Source organism: Chrysemys picta, chromosome 3 (genome assembly GCF_011386835.1).
Source record: "Chrysemys picta bellii isolate R12L10 chromosome 3, ASM1138683v2, whole genome shotgun sequence".
In the NCBI taxonomy this organism is placed as follows: domain Eukaryota; kingdom Metazoa; phylum Chordata; order Testudines; family Emydidae; genus Chrysemys; species Chrysemys picta.
In genome coordinates, this window is record NC_088793.1 from 149,648,354 (window position 1) to 149,671,778 (window position 23,425).

The 23,425-nt window shown below is 41.3% G+C and overlaps 1 protein-coding gene across 1 annotated transcript in view; it reads left to right on the top strand.

Moving 5' to 3' along the window:
* Positions 1-23,425, top strand: part of DNAH8 (dynein axonemal heavy chain 8) — a 595,636-nt gene that overhangs the window by 103,512 nt on the left and 468,699 nt on the right. The window contains exons 10-13 of the mRNA XM_065589982.1: positions 2,240-2,347; positions 3,687-3,788; positions 16,890-17,036; positions 21,337-21,534. Coding sequence (XP_065446054.1) covers positions 2,240-2,347; positions 3,687-3,788; positions 16,890-17,036; positions 21,337-21,534 — 555 coding nt within the window. The remainder of the gene's footprint in view (positions 1-2,239; positions 2,348-3,686; positions 3,789-16,889; positions 17,037-21,336; positions 21,535-23,425) is intronic.

A 23,425-nucleotide genomic window follows, 5' to 3' on the forward strand; every position in this document is an offset into this window, starting at 1 on the left:
TGTCCTTTCTGAACAGTTTATACCCATGCATGCCAGTGCTCTAGTCATGTGAGTTACCCCACCAAGTCTCTGTTATTCCAATCACATCATAGTTCCTTGACTGCCAGGACTTCTAATTCTTCCTGCTTGTTTCCCAGGCTTCTTACATTCGTGAACAAGCACCTAAGATAACTAGCCAATTGCCCTGCTTTCTCAGTTTGAGTCAGGAGGCTCCCCTGTTGCACCCTCCTCCTTGTGTTTCCTTCCAGTATCCAACTTCCCCACTTACCTCAGGGATTAGGTCTCCATCCCCTGGTGAAGTTAGTTTAAAGCCCTCCTCACTAGGTTAGCAAGCCTGCCTGCGAAGATGCTCTTCCCTCTCTTCGTTAGGTGGATCCCATCTCTTCCTAGCAATCCCTCTTTCTGGAACAACATCCCATGGTCGAAGAATCCAAAGCCCTCTCTCCAATACCACCTGTGTAACCATGCATTTACTTCCACAATTTGATGGTCCCTACCTGTGTAGTAGTAGGATTTTATGTTTGTGTTTTGTATAAATTAGAATGAAGGATAAAGAATAATAATGTAGCATGTATTAAATGTATTGATGTATGATTTGACCGTATTCTGCCAGCCACCCTTTCTGAAAGCGGAAAGGAATGGCCTAGTGTGCTATTGGTAAAAATGCATCAGCCAGAATCTTGTTTCTGAAGCTGATTTCAAGGCAGTAATAGACCTTTAGGGTCCCCACTTTGTTGTAGGTTAAATATTAGCATTTTGAAATAAGTAAAAGAATGCAATGATTGTTTTCTCCTGCATTGCAATTTGATGTTCCTGTTCAAATGTTCTGTGTAAATCAATCCTGTTTTGTGTGTGAATGAGGAATGTGTGTGTTAGAAGATAAGTGTGAAGGCCATCATCGGCCCAGATGTTCCAGGGAAGAATTGAGGACAGGCATAACGGTGCCAGAAGATTGCAACATGCCCCTATTGAGATGTCAGAGGAGGGCAGATTGACGATTCTAAAAGAGAAGGCAGGCACCTATCATTGGGGACAAAATAGCTGTGATAAAAACCAGCATGGGGTAACTCCCTGAGAGACTGATGAAAGAACAAGATAAAGAATAAGAAGAACAATTTAAGAAAACAAGCACTCGTCAAATGGTGATTGATTATAGCATGACGGTGCAAAACTCATTGGTCCCAATGAAGGAAGATCACTATATGAACAGGGTGCTTTGCCATGAAACTTTGGGTTCGTCTTGGCAAGATTTCCCTGGAGCATTGTGTCGTGACCAACAGAACTTGTCTCCTCCCTACCCGCGATCAGCCTAGCTGGACACTAGGTTGCTCCAGACTCTGGTCTGGTAACTATAACATCGACTGGCGGGATGGTGTGTGTGTGTGTGTGTGTGTGTGTGTGTGATATTGAATGCATATGCTAATTGTTGTATCTCCAATAGACGTGGAATATTGCCTTTTCCTCTGAAAAAGGGTCCTGGGTGCTTCTTATAATCATAACACCTGGGCCTTTTCCTTCAACAGGGAGGATGGACGAGAACATGACTTGCGCCTCAAACTCCTTTATCCTTCTTCCCAGAGCCACATACTGTGCAGTGACCTGCTCGAGGTCATTCTTGGCAGTATCATTGGTGCCCAAGTGGAGAAGTAACAAGGGTAGCAGTCTGAGGGCTTGATCAGTCTTGGCAGACAGTCCATCGCATCCTGAATTCTAGCTCCAGGCAAGCTGCACACTTCTTGAGTTTCCCGGTCTGGATGGATGACTCTGTCCCCCTTAGGAGGGAGTCCCCGACCACCACCGCCCATCTCCTCCTCTTGGGAGTGGTGGTCGTGGAACCCTCATCCCTAGGACAATGCATCCCATGCCTTCTGGTCGATGGGGCCTTCTTCTGATCCCTTCCCTCAGATGACTCTTCCAAACCATTCTCCACTGTAGTACCTGTGCAGGGAGCCTGAAAATGGTTTCTTACCTCTATCTGCACTGGGGGTACATGGGGTCTCCTCTTCCTTCTTTTGGAGGTCACACGCTGCCAATTTTCTTCCCTGTTCTGCACTGCCCTCTCTGATTCTTCAGCATGCCGTGCCTGCAGTACTAAACGCTAACATCTGTGCAATATGTGACAAGTTCTTTAAGACTGATAGATGTGATTTGAAGATAGATGTAATTTAAAAGTTGTGAATAGAAAACTTGGTAAGGGGAAGAAGCTCACATAATTTTCTTAAAAATTTCTTTATTTTAGGTGTCTATGGCACAAGGAATACAAAATTTAATTAATGCTATAAGAATGATTCACAGTGTTTCAAGGTATTACAATACTTCAGAGAGAATGACATCATTGTTTATAAAGGTAAGCACATTAATATCCAGGCTTAATTTATATAAACTGTGATGAAAGCAAACAGCTCTGCATATGACATTGCAGAAACTCTTGTTTTACTTCAATCAGCAGGATATCTTGGTGAAAAGTGGTAAGGATTTTATAAAGCTGTGATGCCCACTACTAAATACATAACACTTCTGTTTTCATGCTATAAAACAAATCAAGCATAAAGAAAACATCAGGCATTGCAATTGCAATTTGTTTCTTATAGTATTTTATATAGGCTCACAAAGGTCTAGATTATGTCATCTTTATATTTAGTAGTACCTTGCTCCGCAAATACTATTCAACATGCAAAAAGAGAAGGAACTGAAGCAGAGTAAAAGTGGAGTTCCTACCCTCTTTTTTCCAAGAACTCTATGATGGACAAAATAGGTGGCAGGTCCAAGCATGAATGCTCTCTACTTCTTATCCTATAGGTCTGCTACTGTCCTCTAACTTCTATCCAGAACTTGTGTATGTCTGGCCAAATGATACCCCCATGTCAGGATACATTACAGATTCTCTAGGGCTCTTCCCAGGTTCGTTCACAGGGTTATTCCAAAACTTTTCTCAAACTCTTTTTGTGGAAACCCAGAGCCCTGGCTCCTAGTCTCTCTAAACAGGTAGTGGCCTAGAACACTCCATCCAGAACTTCTGAGTTTTACTAGCCAAAACTCAAGCAGAGAAGACATCACATTTGTTTTCTCAGGACATTGCCCTTCACCCATGGATGCACCCTGCACCCATGGATGCAGCCATTTCTAGTTGGAACACTGGGTAGCCTCTGTGTATGTATGTTTAAAATATACAACAAACATGGTGTCTTCTGTTCTTGAGTTTTTGCTAGTGACATTCTGTGAGTATCTATATATTTTACACATATGTGTGGGTGTGGATATGGTGTGTGTAGATAGATAAACTCACCTGTGGGAATGATTTATGACTTCTAGTGGAAGTCCTGGCTCATGTACTCCACAACTACCACATGGGTAAAAATTCTCAGAACTTTGGTAATTCTGCTTGTCTCATGGTGGGAAACTAAGATCCAGGAGTGAGAATCCTGTTAGAGTGATCTCTTGAGAAGCAGAATTATGAGCAAACATCTTTTTCTTTTATGCCTGAGACTTGTTCAAATATTATATCAGGATCTAGAAGTATCTAAAATACTGTACTGTTGTCCTTAAATCATATATGTTAGGACATTTTATGTAAATGTGATTGAAAAGTTCCAATTGCAGGTATATAATTTGTTTTTTTCAAGGTGTAATAAAAACAGCATTTTGGAGATCATTAACAAAGTTTGTTTTTCATTTATATGTACTAGGTTACAAATCAAATGGTTACAGCATGTAAGGCATATATTACTGATGGTGGTTTATCTCGTGTATGGGACCAGGATACACCTGTAGTAATTAAAAAAATCCAGGTTTGTATAGTGGTATTTTGTTGTTTTCACTGGTTCAGATCACCTTCTGATCTGGGTTTTTATTTAATCTAGTAAGCACCTGCTTGTAGGTCTGCCCTAAAGTCCATCATTTTTATTATAAAAGTATGCATTGCTTTCTATTATAAAGTTTTTCAGATTTCATATTAAATACATTATTCAAAGCTGATTTATTACTGTTAAAATAAACATATAATACTGTAGGATTTAAAAAAGAGACAGTCCCACTATTTAGAGTGTTCAGTCTAAGGTAGTGAGTCAAATAACATGAAAGCAACAGACAAAGGAAAAAGGATGATATTTAAAACAAGTAAAAATAAGTCATTACAGCATAGGGAGCTAATCATAGAAATTCTGATATTTTTAAATAGAAGTTGAGAGTAGCACAGAATGAGTAACTATCAGAGCCATGTCAGTCAAGAGGATTTAGAGGGACAGGATAGTATACAGGAGGAGGAATGTTATTCCAGGAATCAGGAGCAGTACGAGATAAGGCACAAAGGCGAGAGTGACAGCAGTGTACAAACAGAGGAATGAAGCAAGAATGGGCAGAGTGGTGGGGTGATAGGTGATAATGAGATGTAGGTAAAGGGAGAGTTTTAAAAATGATGAAGAATTCTGATTTTATGTAGAAAGAGACAAGGAGCCAGTAAAAGTATATTAGAAAGTGAATGACATGGTAAGAGCAGCAGGAAAGTAAGATTACTTTTGCTGTTGAATGTTGGGTAAATTGGAGAGGAGATGGTCAATGGTTTTGATGAGAAAATTATATAGCATGAAGCAGAGTTTTGTCAGACTAAGCAGACATTTTAGAAATGTTAGTGGGAGAAGCAAAAGGATTTGGTGAGAACCCGGTGAGGAGAGAAGGAAAGGGAGGAGTCAAAGAACTTAAAGGTTGAGAGAGGGAGTGTGCATATGTGTGGGGGTGGAGGGACTGTGCTGGGCACCAAAAATTTAACAACCAGAGGGTTGGGCTACCTGTTTCATGGTAATAATATAAGTTTGTCCTTTGTAGAAAACCAGTTTGCAGGTTAAGACCAGAATTTCCCTTTATCTTCTGTTGATCCCCTTTTCCTGATCAATGATGAATATTTAATGAGGTGGGACCTAATAGTACTCCACTCCACTTCAATTTGCATTGCTCTTTATCATTACTTAAATAATTCTAATTTTTCAGCTAGGTTTTACTCTCCTTTGAGTGCCTGTGCACATGTACATTCCATTTTAGGTGTATGTGTACCCAATGCACTTGAGTCAGAGACTTTTTCTAGTAATACCATTGGGGTAGTGGATGTGCCCTGGATATCCTTGTGATGCAGCAGAGGGCATAAAGGGCAGGGCCACCCTGACTCTTTCTCATTCTTTCTTACTGCCCATGGCAAGTACTGGAGATCCCCACTGCTTTTTGAGCTTTGTCTTTTCTAGCCAGCTTTACATGTTGAAATTGTATATAGTTGTAGATACTGTTAATAGTTAATATTAGTTTAGTGTTAATTAATTCATTATATTATTATTTTCATTTTTCTTCCTGAGTCTTGCTCCTGGAGTCTCTCATTTACAATGCAGATCTTCAGGTTTCAAATTGTAAAGTAATGCCCGCAACTGATGGGCATTAAGTTGCTTGTTTTCTTTAGGAGAGGGACATGTTAAAGATAAGTGCTCCAATTGTAAGTCTTTTCTGTCAAAGACGAAGAATGAGAGAGATTCATCTCTTGGAGCACCTGTTAGAGAAGGCACTATGCCCCTCCTCAGAATCTGATGACTTTGTTCATGAGAGCTGAAATCTCTGCCACCCCGTAAAGAGTGACCTTTCAGCTACCTCTTCTGCATATAAGGGAGAGACTGGGGAAAAGAGATGGTTATCTTTGTCCCCTGATGCTTCCTTGAAACCAAAGATGCTTGCTATTTCCTCTGAGTCAGACTCAAGACCAAAGAAGTTTTCCTTTTCAGCTCTCAAAGGTGAGACATCAGACAGAACTATAAGTTCTCTGGTGGACTTGGAAAGAACATAAGAACAGGGATGACCTCTGGTACTGTTAGAGGTGGCACTGTCAGATCTGGCACTAATGTCTCTGGTGCCTTTGAGACTTCTTCATCTCACATGATGCTGTCGATTCCGCTATTTAATTCTTCAGCACTGTCGAGATCAGCTTTGTGTATTTCAGCACCAATACCATCTACTCTGACTTGCGGGCACTTCATTCTACCTCTATACCTGCCATGCTTCAAGCTTTCTTAGTTGGTAAGGATTTAATATGTCTTTGAGTACCAGACTCGCCACTGCAGTCAGTATTGGTTGCAGTAATGATGTCAGCGAATGTAGTCTCACTATACCTTTTATGATTCCCCCACCATTGCATGCTCCTCAACAGTCATTGGTACTGGCAACTACTTCTGCATCAGTACTTGCTACATTGGCTCCAGTACTGATGATGGTGCTGACAACATTTCTGTCTACATCTCTGGTACCACACATTTCTACCTCCCTTTACTCAAACTGCTACTGCTCCAAAATTTCCAGAGAACTGTAATATATCTTCATCTAACTCCAGCAGCAGCAGGCCAGTTTCACATGTTATGTCATTTAGATCTTGCTACTCACCGGCTCAGACATCACAAGGATATACTGCAAGGACATGATACTTGTCCACTGCTCCCATGTGCCTTCAGACAAGACTGAGATTCATCTAGAGACTTCTCTGCCTGGTGTTCATCACCTTGGTCTGTGATTCCCTATAACTTCTCATCCTGACCCTACTGGGCCACAGGATGCCTCTCAAGATATGAGCTTGGTGTCTACCTCTTGATTCATATCCAAATCACCATGCTCTGCTCCACCTTCTGCTACATAGGAAGCACCTCCGATGGCTGCTGAGCAGGTGTCCCACTTAGAGATCTTGAAAGAGGCGAGAGACAGGATGACACCACTGACCAACTTCCTCTCATCTCATCATCCTCACCAGATGAGGTGATTACACCAGAAACATACTTGCTGCCTCTGGTGGATTTTAAAACTTTTCAGGATTTGATGAAGTGGGTGACATCCACATTATGGGTATGGGCCAAGGTTGTTTAAGATAACCCTCATAAACTCCTGAAAATACTTTAAACCTTGGCTCCAAAAGGTGTGGCTCTTCCTATCAATTAAACCCTTCTCAATTCTGCTAAGACTTTATGGCAGACCCTGTCCTCCCTCCTGCTGGTATCAAAAAGGGCTGACAGTTGCTACTAAGTGCCCACCCAAGAGGGTTATTGTTTTGTCATGCATCCTTCCTTGTATTCTCCTGCTCTAATGGCTGTGAATAAACATACCAAAACAGTCACAGACAAAAATCTAACCAAAAGATAAAGAATTGATTAAGTTAAACCTGTATGGCATGAAATCCTATACAACAGCCAGTTAGCAAATGGGAGTCTCAAACTATCAGGCTCTTCTGGCAAATATGTTTATTAATTGGAACTCTATCTCAAAATTTGGAGATAAATTGCCTGAGGAACTTAAGGAGCAATTTCTTGCCATCATAGCTGAGGGTCACTTAACCACATTGACTCTGCAGTCATGGCCTCTAAATCTGTGGCCACAGACATATCTATAAGCCATTCCTCCTGGCTTCAGGCCTCAGGGATTCCTAGAGAATTTCAAAACACAGGTGAAGATCTGCTTTTCGAAGATCTAAATTGTTTTTTGAAGAAAAAACTGCAATGCTTTGCTTACTCTAAAAGACTCTAGGACTTTGGAAGTCTACTCTCTGTCTCTAAAGAGCAACACTGTAAATCTTAATTTGAGTATAAATAACCCATTTATCTGCCTAGACACATGGACCCTTGTAGGAGATGCAGTAACTCTTCGAGTTGCAAGCAGCTGCAGGATCTTCTAACCACATGTCAGCTTCTTCAAAGCAGTCAATTTAATGGGCACATCAATGACAATTAACCCGTCACTATGTATCTTTCATACTAACTCCCTTTGAGAACCATTTGTCTCTCTTCCTCAGTGCCTGCACCTCCATAACATCAGACAAATGGGTTAAGAAGGATATGTCATGCAGTTCCAATCCCTCCTCCACCAAACTTCGCAGGGACCCTTTTCACAAGACAGCTTCAGGAAGTGCAGTCTCTCCTCTGTATGGGAACTATATTGAAAGTACCTCTACAACATGGGGAAAAGGGTTTTATTCCCACTACTTCCTCATTCCCAGAGCAGGCTGGTATCCAGGTTTTTCCTTAGCTGGATGACTGGCTGATTTGAGGTCAGTCAAAAGAGCAAGTAGTGAGCAGCATTATTCAAATCCAGTTATTGTTTGCTCATCTGGAACTGAAGATAAATGCAGAAAAGTCAACTTTAATCCCAGTCCAAAAGACTGAATTTGTAAAAGCCATCTTCGATGCTACCACAGTGACTGCTTACTTATTTCGAGACAGGTTTCTGGCCATTGTCAACTGTCGTGGAAAAAGTCACCCCACATTGATTTTAATTCAGAGACTCAAGCCTGAGGCCCGTTTATTGAATACACACCAACGCGTTGTGGGTAGCAGCCATCAAGAACTGCTCCCCCGATGCAAAGCACACACAGACTTTTAAAGCTTAAAACCACAAACAAATTACACACAGTTAAGTAATGATAACCATATTAGGAATTAAAATTACACATACTTGAGTAATAGTGATCTTATTAGGAATAAGAGAGTTAGGGTCTTTTGGTACTTTCCAGCATTTTTTTGCAACCTTGCCTAGGATGGGTGCAATTTGAGTTAAGGGCTTTTTGGTGGTTTCCAACGCTGTTACAAATTTTATGGGGTGCTTATTACACAATTGCCCCTTACAGGGTACAGTTACTCAATGGGGGTAGTCATACAAATGGAGTAGGGGGAGGCATGGTTACACAAATGGGGTAGGGGGAGGCATGGTTACTCATTTTAGATGATTGCTTTACACTTATTGCTTTACACAAGTGGTTATTATATTTCAAAAGCAGTAGGCACATATTGCAAATTATTCTTGTTGCTGGGGCCTTTTACCCTCCTCCTTTCCAGCCCCCCCTTCCCTCCCTGTGTCTCAACCTCTGACCACCACTGTCAGGGAGCACAACACTTAGCTTGGTTTAGGCTCGTGGGCCTGTTAGCCGCTGGGCGGGCCCAGGCCAAGCAGAAAAGCCTAGACCATTAGGGCTAGCTTAACTTTCCCCCACACAACTTTTCAAGAACTTCAAAGCCAATCCCAGGACAATGGTATAATCCTGCCTATGGAGGCCTGGCTCCACTCCACAACTGAGCAGACACTCTCTGGACATGCTGATTTATGTACTTGCATGAGTGCTTTCATCCCAAGATTTGTGAATGGACCCCAAAAACATCTGTGAGGGAGTTTCCTTCTCCCCTCCAGAACCAGCAATGACAGTTGGCACAGATGCCTCCACCAAGGCCTGGGGTGTCCACCCAGGGGAGTTTCACTATATATACAAATCATAGAACTAGGAGATAAATTTCATGCAAGCAAAGCGTTCCTAGCCATAATCAAAAGGCACACAACTCAGGTACTTATGGACAATACCACTGCCATGTTTTACCTGATCAGGCAAGGCAGAGCCAGGTTGGGTCACTTATGTGAGCTTTGAGCAGGCGGTTGGACTAGATGACCTCCTGAGGTCCCTTCCAACCCTGATATTCTATGATTCTATGTGAAGAATCGATTCATCTCTGAAGTTTTGTGTTCAGAATATTACACTGAAAGCCTTCCATCTGCTGGGATGAGAAACACCACAGTGTATTCCTTAAGCAGAAACTTCATTTATCACCATGAATGGTCCTTGAAGATAGACATATTGGCCATCATGTTCTAGAAATGGAGCCCACCTGCTGTAGATCTCTTTGCAACAAATCTCAATAAAAAGTGTTAGCGGTGTGTTTCAGGGTGATTGGAGTCCAGATTCAGTAGCAGATATCTTCTTCTTCCTTGGTCAATGGATCTTCTCTATGGCTTTCCACTGGTTCCTTTGGTTCCAAGGGTGATAAGGAAACTAAAATAAGACCACGCTACATTAATACTGATAGCTCTGGCTTGGCTAGGGCAGTATCACTACATAGATCATCAAGAGCTCACAATCCAATCTCCAATAACACTGCCATTGGTTGAAGGATGTTTGTCTCAGAATCAAGATCAGAAACTACATCCTGGCCTACAGAACATGCATCTCATGGTCTGGCTGAGATATGGTTGGACTCCTTGGAAAAAAAATTGTTCTCAGGAGATCCAAACCATTCTTATTAACAGAAAGGACTCTATGAGATCTACATACTTAGCTAAGTGGAAGAGATTTTTCTATCTGGGCTGCTTCTCATCATCTTTGTCCCACTGGAGCCGAAATTCAGGACATCTTGTATACAAGACTTTTCAGTTAGCTCCATTAGAGTTCATTTAGCCACCATCTTGGCCATTCACCCTTCCATTAAAGGCTTGTAAGTTTTGTCACACCTGGAGGTAGTGAGGTTTCTTAAAGAGCTTGTTTGTGTATACTGTCCTGTCAGAGATCTAGTTCCATTTTGGGAGATGAGGGTATGCCTACACTTCAAGCCTAAGTTGACCTATATTAGGTCGACTTACAGCCACCAGCCCCCTTGGGTTGGTGGTGCACATCCTCATCAGGAGCACTTGCACTGACCTAAGAGGAGCAGCATGGGGAGCTGAGAGCCCAGTCTCTCAGCTCTGCTGGCAGCTTCCTGCCAGGAGCCTGGCTGCCCTATAGGTTCCTGGGTTCCCAGCGGACTGCGCTCCCCTCTGCTTCCTGTTCCCCACTGGGATTGGGGGGAAATCCCCTGGAGCTTCTCACCCATCGTTCCCTGCCGGGTGTCAGGGAAGCCACCCCGGGGCAAGTCATTTAGAGTGTCTCCTAGACTGTTTGTGCCCTACACAAAAAGAGTGAAGGGGCAAGCAATCTCAGCTCAGATATCTTCTTGCATAAGATCCTGTTACAAATTGGCAAATGTAACTTCTCCAACAAAGATAACTACCCACTCTACAAGGGCTCAAGTTACCACATCAGCCTTTCTAAATAATGTACTGATTGTGGATATCTGTAAAGTGGCTACATGGTCATCAGTACATACCTTCTCCAGACATTATGCCATCAACTCCGGCATTGTGAATGGATGTGGACTTTGGTAAGTCTGTACTTCATTCCTTGTTCAAGTAGCTCCAAAGTCCCATTGCCTGTAAAGAAACCCACAGCGAAATGTATATGTGCACAATCATTCAAAGAAGAAAAAACAGTTACTTAACTCTACAGTAGCTGCTGTTCTTCAGCATATGTTTGTGCACACATAGGGCTTGTCTTCACTACCGGGGTAAGTCAACCTAAGTTACTGTACTCCAGCTATGTGAATAACATAACTGGAGTCAACGTAGCTTAGGTCGACTTACCCCAGTGTCTTCACTGCTCTACATCAATGGGGGACACTCTCCAGTCGACTTACCTTACCCTTCTCAGGGAGCTGGAGTACTGGAATCGACTGGAGAACACTCTGCCATCGAGTTAGCAGGTCTTCACTAGACCTGCTAAATCAATACCTGCTGCATTGATTGCAGCAGTGTCGATCTCCCGATAGAGAAGACAAGCCCATACATTCCATGACCCTCCCTCCTTCTCTTCTAGTTTGGAAGTGTTGTCATGTTTCTGATGCAAAGGAACTGAGGAGGTTTTTTTTAATGCCCTTGGCTGCATACACAAGGACCTCATAGGTGCATGCAGTGCCCCAACAGTACTGCTTATAAAAGTCTCTGACTCAAGTATTTTGGGCACACACATACACCTATAGTGGAATATATGTATGTCCAACACATCTTGAAGAACAATGGTTATTGTAGAGGTACGTATCTGTTTCTTTCACATGACAATGATCATGTGCAGGTCAGTTTAAATTAGTTTTGTGAGTGACATTTTGTAAGAAACATGAAATGCTTTACTGAAACCCAAATATTTTGCTATGTTTCCTCCAGCCACAAATTTTGTAATTCTAAGTGTACAAATCTGGGACAAAGCTGTAGTGTCAGTCTTTATAATAAATATCACAAAGGAAAATTATAATATTATCTCTTTAAAGGCTCCAGCCTTCATTTATAACATCCTTTAATGCTGTAGCCTCTTTCTAAGGATATGGACCCAGGCTTCCCTCCCATTGTTGTCACTGAAAAAGTTTACTGCGACACCCTGGCAGGCTTCTTTTGGACCTTATAAATGTAACCCTTCTGCCCATCTAAGTTGGCAGCAACAAGGGCCGGGTTCTGTATCTAGGGATTCCGTTTCAATAACACAATGCAAAACCGGCTCGAGCCCCCACCCAGTGACCTGGGACAATTACATACCACCCCCTGGGCGCCTCTAAGAGGCAATACTTCCCCTCTCGCAAGCACGGAGTCTGAGTGTAACAGAAAATGTTTAATAACATGAGGTAAATGACATCAGCATTAAATTGGAAAAACACCACAAACAGGATTCATAACACAAACCATGAGCAAAAAACCCACCCCAGCAAGTTGGGCTGTGTCCTTTCCCTTGGGTTCTTGAAACCAGCAACCCAAGGATCACCAAAGTCCCAAAAGTCCAACAACCCCCCAAAGTCTCTGTCCCTGGTCAGTGCAGCCCCAGAGTTCGGGGGGGGGGCACGCAGGGTGTTAAGGGGCACCTTACGTGATCCGAGGCCGACGGGGTTCCGCCACAGCCTTCACCACGAGCCGCTCCACTCCACCAGCTGTCCCGTGAGCTGCTCCTGCCGTCCCACGAACTGCTCTGGCAGCTGCTCCACTCTGCTCACCAACCTGTGAGCCGCTCAGCTCTGCTCCACTTCAGCCGTCCCTTGGGCCGCTCCCACAAGGCTCCGCTCTGCTAGCTGCTCCTCCAGCCACTCCGCTCTGCTCACCGACCTGTGAGTCGCTCAGCTCCACTCCAACCGTCCCGCAAGGCTCTACTTTGCTAGCTGCTCCACCAGCCGCTTAGCAATATAGCTTCAGGCTCCCCCACTAGTTAACACAGCCTCAGTGATCTCAGCTCTTTTGTGATTTCAGCTCTTAGCAATTTCAGCTCATAGTAGGGGAGCCCCAGTGCTAGTGCACCATTGGCCCAAAGTGAATTCAGCTCAGCAGTCTGTAACTAGACTTCTAATGGAATCAAAGTTAGCTCTGATATTCAACAGTGGAGAGAGGAGGTAGTGCTAGGGTGACCAGATGACAGGAAGAAAATATCGGGACACAAGGGGGGGGGGGAAGAGGGGGTCACTGGCGGAGCAAAAAAAACCAAAAAACCGAGTGCTGCCGGTGTAAGGACACAAACAGCTCCCTCTCCCAATTCCCTACTGTGACCCAGTGCTGCCGGCAGTCGGGGGCGGGAGCTGAGAACAGCCCAGGGCTGCGGGCAGTCAGAGGAGATTATGCTTACCCTTCCTTAGGTATGCATACCTTCAGCCTCTGGTTTTTAGGAGCGGGGGGGGGGAAACCAACAGAGAACAGCTGAGTGCTGCCGGCAGTCAGAGGAGAAGAAAAAAAAAAAGCCGAGAACAGCTGAGTGCTGCCGGCAGAGAAAAAAAAAAAAAAGCGGAGTGCAGCGTCCCGACCGAAGATCAATCGGGATGCGGGACAAATACCTAAATATCGGGACGGTCCCGATTTTATCGGGACGTCTGGTCACCCTAGGTAGTGCAATTGGTGTTTCAGCCCCTCAGAGAGGGCCCATACCATCAGGTACAAATACCTGTCCCATCCTCTCTCCATTCACTGGGTTTTGTAACCCATGCCCCTTGTCAAGCAAGTGCTACTTAGGTAATGGTGAAGGACTCACTCAGTCCTTCTGTCATACAACAGTTTCACTGCCCTTGACTCACAGAATCAGGGTAACAAAACTTTATTCTTCCTGCCCCAATAACAGAGAAGACTGGGGATCCCACACCAGCCAAAGTAACCACTTTGAGTTGCTGTTGTTTCATGCCAGGCGAGTGGGTGTGCCTATGCAAACAAGATCAGCCCCTGGCGTTCTTTTCCACACTCGCCATAATTCACCACCAGATGTCAGGGTAGAGCTCATCCTGACTCTGCTTACATAAACAAAGACAAGAAATCAAAAAGTCTTATCAGAGAGCCTTTTCAAGCAGAATGCAAACCTCAGGCAGAGATGAAGCAATCTGCTTTCAGGTTTTTACATATTTTCTGTTGATTTGGCTCTAGTGAGCGACTGTCTACGTTCTTCCTTTGACTGGGAGGAGCACGAAAATTAAAAAAGGTAATTTGTCTTTTCTTCTGGGAGCCCCAACCATTTCCACTTCCTGTTTAAATATCTGCTTTGCTGTCAACGTGTGCTAAGATGGCTTGCAATCTGTCCCATAATGACTACCTGTATAGTTTTTTAAAAATAATGGGAAACCAGGGATGTATTGAAAACAAGGGGTATGTCGTGTACCAAAGAACTGGGGGAACCCCCCCCTCCACAAATGTCTTATTAATATATTAAAAAAGGACGTAAGAGTGGTGAAAGAGGGATTCTGGAAATTACTGATTGGTAAACATAATGGATTGAAAATAAAGCACAAATATTTTTCCATCTGTAAACACTTGGAGGATAATGGAACTATGAGAAATAAAATAATTTCTTCGAATCACAGAGTGTATGTTTTGATTGAATTATAACATTAGTGGATGTAGGGAACATAGTGGTAATATCTGGACTTAAACATGATATTGTCCCTCACATAAGCTAAATTGAAAACAAATTCAAAATGGCTGTGTTGAAGGTCCCATGACTTGCAAGCTTGGCCTAAATTCTGCAGCTAGATCCTATATTCTGTAGCACTATGTTGAAAATTCTGCAGCTGCTTAAGAACAATTTTAAAAATTGATGTTTTAGAGAATTAAATGTGAAAATGAATAATAAAATAATGTAGCTCCTAGGTTATTTATTTTAGTATTAAATTTCCATTTATTTTACGTTGCTGTCCCCATTTTCAGTATACTGCAGACTGTTATCTTTAGGTTTCAGCATTAACAACACATTAATTTAATGGTGCATTTCAGACATTCTGAGCTATGTTTTCAGGCAGTATGACAACTCAGGAAGACATCAGTACTTTGATTTACATTTGGATCACATTGTCAAGCTTTTCTTTGCAACCACAAAGCCTAGAAACACAGTTTTTTAAAATGAAAGCCGAGATCCTGGAGCAGCTTTCTGCAGAAGGCATGACTTCTATAACAAATCCCATGGAATTCTGGACTACATGGGACTTTGGCCATGTCTACACTACCACTTTTGTCAGTATAACTTATGTCACTCAGGGGTGTGTAAAGAACATCCTCTTGAGCGACATAAGTTACACCAAGAGATGTGCTGGTGTGGACACCACTATGTTGGTTGGAAAGCTTCTCCCACTGACATAGCTACCACCACTCATGGATGTGGTTTTGTTATGTAGACAGGAAAGCTCTTTCCTGCCAACACAGAGCAGCTACACAAGTGATCTTACAGTGGCACAGCTGCATTAGTACAGCTGTGCGCTCTAAGCTTGCTAGTGTTGACATGGCTTTAGACTATGATTTGACTGCTGTCACTTAAGACCCTAAGCAAGGGCTACGGATAAATTTGTTTTTGCTTCTTTAAATTGGTGGAGATGACCAACAGAGTGCTTTAAGGGTTTGTATTGATTTAACATAAAGCATCTATTATAAAACATACTAGAGAATAAAAGCCTGAACATTTTGATTGAAGGCTGGTTTGTTTTGTTAGTTACATCAGCTGAACTGGTGCACAAATTAAGGCCCCAATTCAACAAACCACTTAAACATGTGCTTGCAGTTCAACATGTACTTCAGTGGTTTTTCTGTGGAATTCTACTCCTGGACAGACAAGACAGGGTTATTACATTAGGTATAATATTTTAAAGAGCTGCTGCCTAGTTATCTTCAACCTTTTTCCTCTACATTTTAAACTGGAAATGCTCATATTGGCATAGCTAGTTTTAACCACACAGTGCTAATAGTATGCTTATAGGAAGTACTGTTTTCTGCTTTGGCTTCTTCTTGATACAGCCACTGTGTCAAAATTGTTTGTTTCATCTTTCTCATACAACTTCTTGTCTTAGAATCATAGAACATCAGGGTTGGAAGGGACCTCAAGAGGTCATCTAGTCCAACCCCCTGCTCAAAACAGGACTAATCCCCAGACAGATTTTCACCCAGATCCCTAAGTAGCCCCCTCAAGGATTGAGCTCACACCCCTGGGTTTAGCAGGCCAGTTCTCAAACCACTGAGCTATCTCTCCCCCCTTGTTGACATATTATTGCTAATTATTTTTATTAGGTAAGTAGGGCTTCAAGGCCCCCCAGCCATCCTTAGCACCCCCTTTTGTTAGGTGCTGTACAACCACATGATAAAAGCCTCTTCCCTAAAGGGTTTACAATCTAGGGCCCTGATCCCGCAAAGACTTACATACATGCTTAATTTTAGGGACCTTGAATAATACTTAATACTTCAGCAAGAGGGAAGGAGAAATCAGTAGAACTATTCAGTGTGGAAAGTTAAGCATGTGTAAATTTTTGCTGGATCAGACCTAAGACAAGACATATCTAGCAAGTGTAAGAAAAAATATCCGAAGGATCTGAGAAGTTCAAGGGTAACCCTGATATGGGATTTTTGTAAGGATTAGCTCCCTGCAGCGATAGTTTTGAGTCAATTATTCTTAATCATAAAATAAATAAGACAAATACAGAAATCCTTATTGGTCATCCATCTAACATTATTAGTTTGGTTTTTCACATAGACATAATATGTCACACTTTCTCCTCATCACTTCCTTCTTTTTGAAATGAGAATAGTAAGTGGTAAATAAGAGGAATTTCTCCATGTTAGTGCAGGACACAAGGAATAGGCCACAAGTCTGGTTGCAAAATTCTGTTTCAATATCAAAATAATAATGTGGACTAAAACAAAAATGCCATTTTCTAAAATACAGAACAGCCAACAGAAACAACAGATTTTTTTGGGCATAAGAAATATTGCATGTTTCTTTTCATCTGATAGTTATTGCATTTGTTTCTCAACTTTTTTAGGACTGCATTTTTTTATTTAAAGAATATCAAAAATGCTTTCATAAAACAAGGAAACAGATTTTGGAAGCTCTAGGGGAAAAGACATTTGAAGTATCAGAGATGTATATTTTTGGCAAATTTGAAGCATTTTGTAAAAGGCTAGAAAAAGTAAGTAACATTTCTCTTTTTATTTTAAAAATTAAAAAATGTAAGTGTGCATGCCTTTAATGAGAATTTTTGTAGATTGATTAAAGAATTGCTTAGTGAGCTGTATTCTTATTTCAATATGAAGAAAGTTTTTTTTTTAAATGTAGTTGATGTTTTTGGATAAATACAGCATTTCTCTTAATTTCTTAGACCATCAAATTATTATGACTTTCATAAATAATGAAAGCTGTAGTTAAGAGTTGCAACTCACTTTTTTCATTTGCTCATAAGTTATTAAAAAATTCTGTGTTTGGCTTTCTATGCTTGGTCTCAGCCTAAAATTCAATTTTTAAAAAGGGTTCAGAAAAATCAATTAATCTGAACCTAAAACTTTGTCTACACTATGCAGCTTTTAGTGATACGACTGTGCCGCTACAGCCATGCTGCTAAAAGGCGCGCAGTGTAGCTGCTGATTGTCATCAGGAGAAAGCTCTCTTGCCAATAAAAAACTTCCACCCTGCACAAGCGGCAGTGGCTTTGCTGGCAGGAGATCACTCCTGCTGACAAAGTGCTTTTCACACCCGCGCTTTTTGTCAGTAAAACTTTTGTCATTCGGAGTGTGTGGTTTTTTAGCACCCCTGAATGACAAAAGTTTTGCTGACGAAGTTCCAGTGTAGACAAAGCCTAAGTTAGATGAGCAGTGGAAAAAAAATACTAGATTTATATTTAGCCAGAATACATAAGGCTTTTTTTACCCAAAGATTATTACACTTTGTACTTCAAATCTTCAAAACATGATGTTTTTTATTATTAATGTGTTTATTTATTAAGCTCCCATAGCATTATTTGTGTTGTGCATGACAAAAAATTAAGATAACATGTATCCTAAAGAGTTTATAATCTATCCAAACCCCATTAAAGTGAATGGAAAGAGTCCTGTTAATTTAATGGGATTTGGAACAAACTAAAAAAAAAAATTATAATGGAGAAGTGAAGACTGGGAAACCCAAAGGGAGGGTTGTTTGTGTGGTTTTGTTTGTTTGTTTTTTTTCAGAGTAGCAGCCGTGTTAGTCTGTATCCGCAAAAAGAAGAACAGGAGTACTTGTGGCACCTTAGAGACTAACAAATTTATTAGAGCATAAGCTTTTGTGGACTACATCCGAAGAAGTGGGCTGTAGTCCACGAAAGCTTATGCTCTAATAAATTTGTTAGTCTCTAAGGTGCCACAAGTACTCCTGTTCTTCTTTTTGTTTGTTTTTGTTATTCTCTTCCTGTGGGTTTTGTAGAAGTGAGATTTTCAGAGGGATTTGTAGTGGAAAGGGAGAGTGGTGGATTAGCTCCATTCAGGTGTCCTTTTGACAACCTTTTATCTTCAGCGCTCTCTGGCAAACTCTTGTGCATGAGTCTTCAGCATTAATCAGTGCATTTACAAAATCAATTTAGGATCAGTTCCTCCAAATTGATCCCACTTGCACAGAACAAAATCAGAAAGAAGCATTTAAAGAATTCTCTAAGAAACCCAGGCTGGAGACTTTCATATACTGGGTCCAAGGGTCATGAAGTAACCCCAGGTGGATCAAAGTGGTCCTTAGTCTCCGATCAATTGGTATTCTGTGTCTTGAAAGCAAAACAACTGAGCTTGAAAATTGTAGTGAATGGGCTGCCTGTATAAGATGATCAGCTGGTGAACTCTTCCTCAGCTTATGTGGGGGTTAGACTAGATGAGCCTTGCAGTCCCTTCTAACCCTATGATTCCACCGTCATTGCTACCTGCAAATGTCAGCTAAGATCCTCTGATTAAACCAAGAAAGACTCCAGACCCAAATGCTCCCAATATGTTGAACAGCTAGGCAGTGATTGGATCTAAGCCTCTTGCAACCAAGGAGGACATATTTCTATTCTCATTTGCAAAGAGGGTAGACATCATTGGGGCATCGCTTGTCTTAGAACATCTTGTAAAATGAAGAGATTGGCATGGTAATTCTAGAGCACTTCTTCAAAACTTTTCACTTAAAGGGTCACAAAGCCTTTTTGTTAGTACTGTTTTTAAAGCACTGACAACGTGCTTAGTGATGAGCACAAATGATTACTAGTCTCTGCTGTGAGGACAGTCCAATCTAAAAAATAAATCAGAGAACAAAGGATGCCCTGGGAATGCTGGCAGAGTGAGTAACTTCGACTCTTTCTTTCTTTCTTTCTTTCTTTCTTTCTTTCTTTCTTTCTTTCTTTCTTTCTTTCTTTCTTTCTTTCTTTCTTTCTTTCCATAAACACATATAGTGCAGTACATGTGTAACCCAAGGCCATAGGTACAATAAACAGGAAGAGGGATGTGGGAAATAGAAAACAACTAAATAAAATAGTGTCTCCTATTACTTAAGACATATGTACCTCTGTGGAAAATGTTTCTCTACCCTGACCCAATGTCTGAGTATGACTGGAGACTAAAAACTGAAGCCTATCCCAAAAACAAAGAAAAGTTGTCTACATACAAAGTTTTGCTTGTCTACACTACAAAGTTTTGTCAGCAAAAGTTATGCCGCTTTAATTAAAACCGCTGTTGCATGTCTACACTATGCTCCTTGTGTTAGCAGAATGCATCCACACTAGCAGCTCTTGCATTGATAGCCGTGCGCTGTGGTAGGTATCCCACTGTGCAACTGTCCGCAGGGTCCTTTAGGAAGGGTTTGCAACGCCTTGTGGGACAGGTACAGCATCACATGATGCAGGTTTCTTAATCCCATCGGTTCCATGTGCACCCTAATAGCTTGTCAGATGCTTTTCAACTGAAGTGGGGGGAGAGAGGAGAGTGGTGTGTCTGGGGTGGGGGAGACAGCAGGCTGACCGGTTGGCAGGGGGGACCTCCCCCTGCCAAGAGGATGTTAAAGAACTTTTGCATACTTCTTCAGCCTTATGTTTCCAAATAAAAGCACACTGCAAATTGTAAATAAATAAAAGAATAAAAGAATAAAAGTATAGTAAGAGAAAATCATAGATAATTGTCCCCTGGCGAAAGGGATGGAGGGGAAAAAACATATATGATAGATGCTTGTCACATTGCTTACAGCACCACTGGATGACTCTCAGGAACCACAAAGATGGGTGAGGTAGAAAACCAATCAACCAAACAAAACCTAAATAGGATAGAATATTTGGTTCCCTTGGTAAAGCTATCAAGAGGAGCAACCACAGCTTATAAAACTCTTCTGCCAAAGACAGTGTCTAAGATGTCATGTCATACTATTTGGAAACAATCTGAACTGAAAATAACAGCACAATTTTACCGATGTCTTCATATGTGGGCTATTTTTTAGTACCTGTAATTGCTGTTCTTTTAGTAAAGCCTTCATTCCCGCTAAAGAAATAATTCCTCTTGCGTTGTCAAAAGACTTCCTTTGATTCATCCCACAATGAAAAAATTATACCCTTTTTCCTTTTAGCCACTGTATTTTACAGCACAAAATTTACTAATCTGAATCAATTGCAGATATAGTTTACATTAAAAAACAACAACAAAGAATGCCAAGGAGAGGGGAGATTGCGAATAGTCTATAGAAAGATTAAAAAAAAAAGTAAGTGATTCAGAACCATCGAATTGGCCCATTTGTTAGGAAGCTTATATTAGAGTATGATGATATAACTGTTATTCTCTTCCTCCCTTTCCTTCATGTTTGTTTTTTGTTCATTTGTGGTATCTTGTCTTTAATTTGATTTTAACTCTTTGGGCCTGGGACCATATCTACCCATGTATTTGTCTGACTCCTAGCACAAAGGACTCTTAATCCAGACTGGTGCCTTTGGACAATACCATTATATAACTAACAGTGTTCAGGGGTTTTCAGATTCACTGGTGTGTTTTTCCTTGGTAATCATACCTTTTCTGTATAAGTGCATATACTAGTTCTTGTGGTATGTCTGTTGTGCTTGGAAATTCCCATTTATATATCTTAAACTTTGGTACTTCAACTTTTGAGCCATTTCCCACCCTATCACTCAGATATTAAATGTAATTTAATGTAAAAGTTAACTATGGATAAAACTTCCTCAAGATACCAAGAAAAATATTGAAACAATTTAGATTAGGTTGAGTGATGGTGAGGATTGGGGTAAGAAGTTGAGGGAGCAATGTTTTGTTGTGAGTATTTTGATGAGGAATTCTGAGTGAAATAACCAATCAGAGCAGACTGGCCATTGGTCTCAGTCTAGTCTGTTTAGCCCAGGATGTAATTATTCCTTTGTCAACAAGAAGCACCACAAGTGAACTAAATGAATTGAAATAAATTCATAATTTGATTTGAGTGTGAAAAATATTTCTTTATTTCAGATTACAGAGATGATTACTGTAGTACAAACATTTTCTGCACTTAGTATGTCTACAATTGAAGGGATAGATATTTTGGCAATAAAGTTCAAAAATATCTACCAGAGTGTTCAAAAGAAACAATATGATATTCTCGACCCACGAAAAACCGAATTTGATGTAGATTTTGTAGACTTCATGACAAAAATTGAAGGTTTAGAGGTAAGTAACATTGTTATCTGTAATTTGTTCAGGGCAAGATCTTATCATTTTTACGTATTCAGAACCCCTTGGACTTCAGTGGGAGTTTTGACTGACAAAGAACTTTATGATTTGGCTTTATTTGGTGAATGGTAGAGTTTGTTAGGAAAATAATAACAAATTTCACAACTTGTGCAAAGGCTTTTATATTTACCTGATCCTTAAATTTCTTGCCTTTCTTATGGTTATTTACAGATTATTAACTGCAGGAATATACTTGCCCACAGTTTTGTCAATGATATAGGTGTCTGTTTTCCAGTTCTTGTGTACTCATAGCTCCCATTAATATTATAGGAGTTCTGTTCTAACTTTGGGAAAATGTTTCACAAATGTAAGTTTTGCTATATATTGTGTACAGTGGACACCATTGAAAACTGCACATTTACCCCCTGTGGTAGTTAAATTTACCAAGGTATCTGAGGAAGCATTCTAAATATAGGTAAATATTTCAAACATTGCGATAAAGATAAATATGTGGGTGTTGTAAACATTCCTTATTATTGACACCCACTGATGGGCAAAAGTTGGATCTCTTTCCGGGTTGATCTCTTGCCAGAAAAGATAGGTTATTCTTCAAGTGATTGCACATGTCTGTTCTACTTAGGTATGTGCACATCCAGTGCACTTGAGTTGGAGAGCTTTCACTAGTAGTACCCTGTGCTTACCGGTGCCTTCAGCTGTGGGTTTAAAGGCTGGAACTGCCCTGACCTTCCCTCAGTTCCTTCTCATCTTCCATGGCTAAGAGTTGGAGGTCCTCATGCACTTTGCTTATGGTTTTTCTCGTGAGCTTTTTCACATCTTTTATTTGGCAAATGGTAGTTCACTAATGTAAATAGTTAGATTAGGATAGTTAGTAAGTAGTTTTATGTTATTTTGCATTTTTTGTCCCTATCGTTGTTTTTCAAGGCCTGAGACGCTTGGTACTGGCTTTAAAAGACAAAAGTCCTCATGCTTTAAACATTTCCCCTCCAATCAGGTGCCAATGCCAACAAACAACCCACATACTTGCTGACTGTTATGCCAGGATGAGGGACACATCAGAGAAAAATGCAGCATTATTTGTTCTTTTCTTAAAAGAACACAAACATCCCGGGCAGCATATCTATTGATGCAGACTCCCCACGCATCTTCTAATGCTGGCCCCTCACAAGTTCTGAGATTTGACTTTATACCAGCAAGGAGTGCTCCCACAGCTTTGTCTGACTCCCTTCACAAAGCTGAAAAGACTATTTTCCACTGGGAGAAGAGGAGGCACGCCCCTTCACCAGGACCTTCTCATAAGATGCCCCAAACTGTGACTACTTCAGATCCCAGGAAGGGCTTCTTGAGCTACACAAAGGACCCTGGGGACTATTGTGCCTCAAATAAGTCATCTCAGACGTTAACTGTACCAAGGTGAGTGTGTGAGCCTTGGCTTGATGCTCCCTGTTACCATCCCAAGAGAGGCTTGACCCACCAGTGATGTCGACTCCATTACTGACTCTGTCAGTGCAGTTGAAATCAGTATCCACTATTCTGTGCATCTGTCAAGGCTCCTTCCCCACTCTGAACTTTAGGGTACAGATGTGGGGGCCTGCATGAAAACTTCTAAGCTTAACTACCAGCTTAGATCTGGTCCGCTTCCACCAGGCTCCTTCAGTGGCTTTCTTAAGAAATATACCTATATTGGACATCTGTAGAGCAGCAACTTGGTCTTCGGTACATACCTTTGCCAAGCATTATGCCATCACCACTGCCTCCAGAGCTGATTCAGTCTTTGGGAAAGTTGTGCTGCAATACTCTTTTAAGTAGACTCCAAGTCCCACCAAAAAGTACTAATTGGGAGTCACCTAAGCAGAATAGACATGTGCAA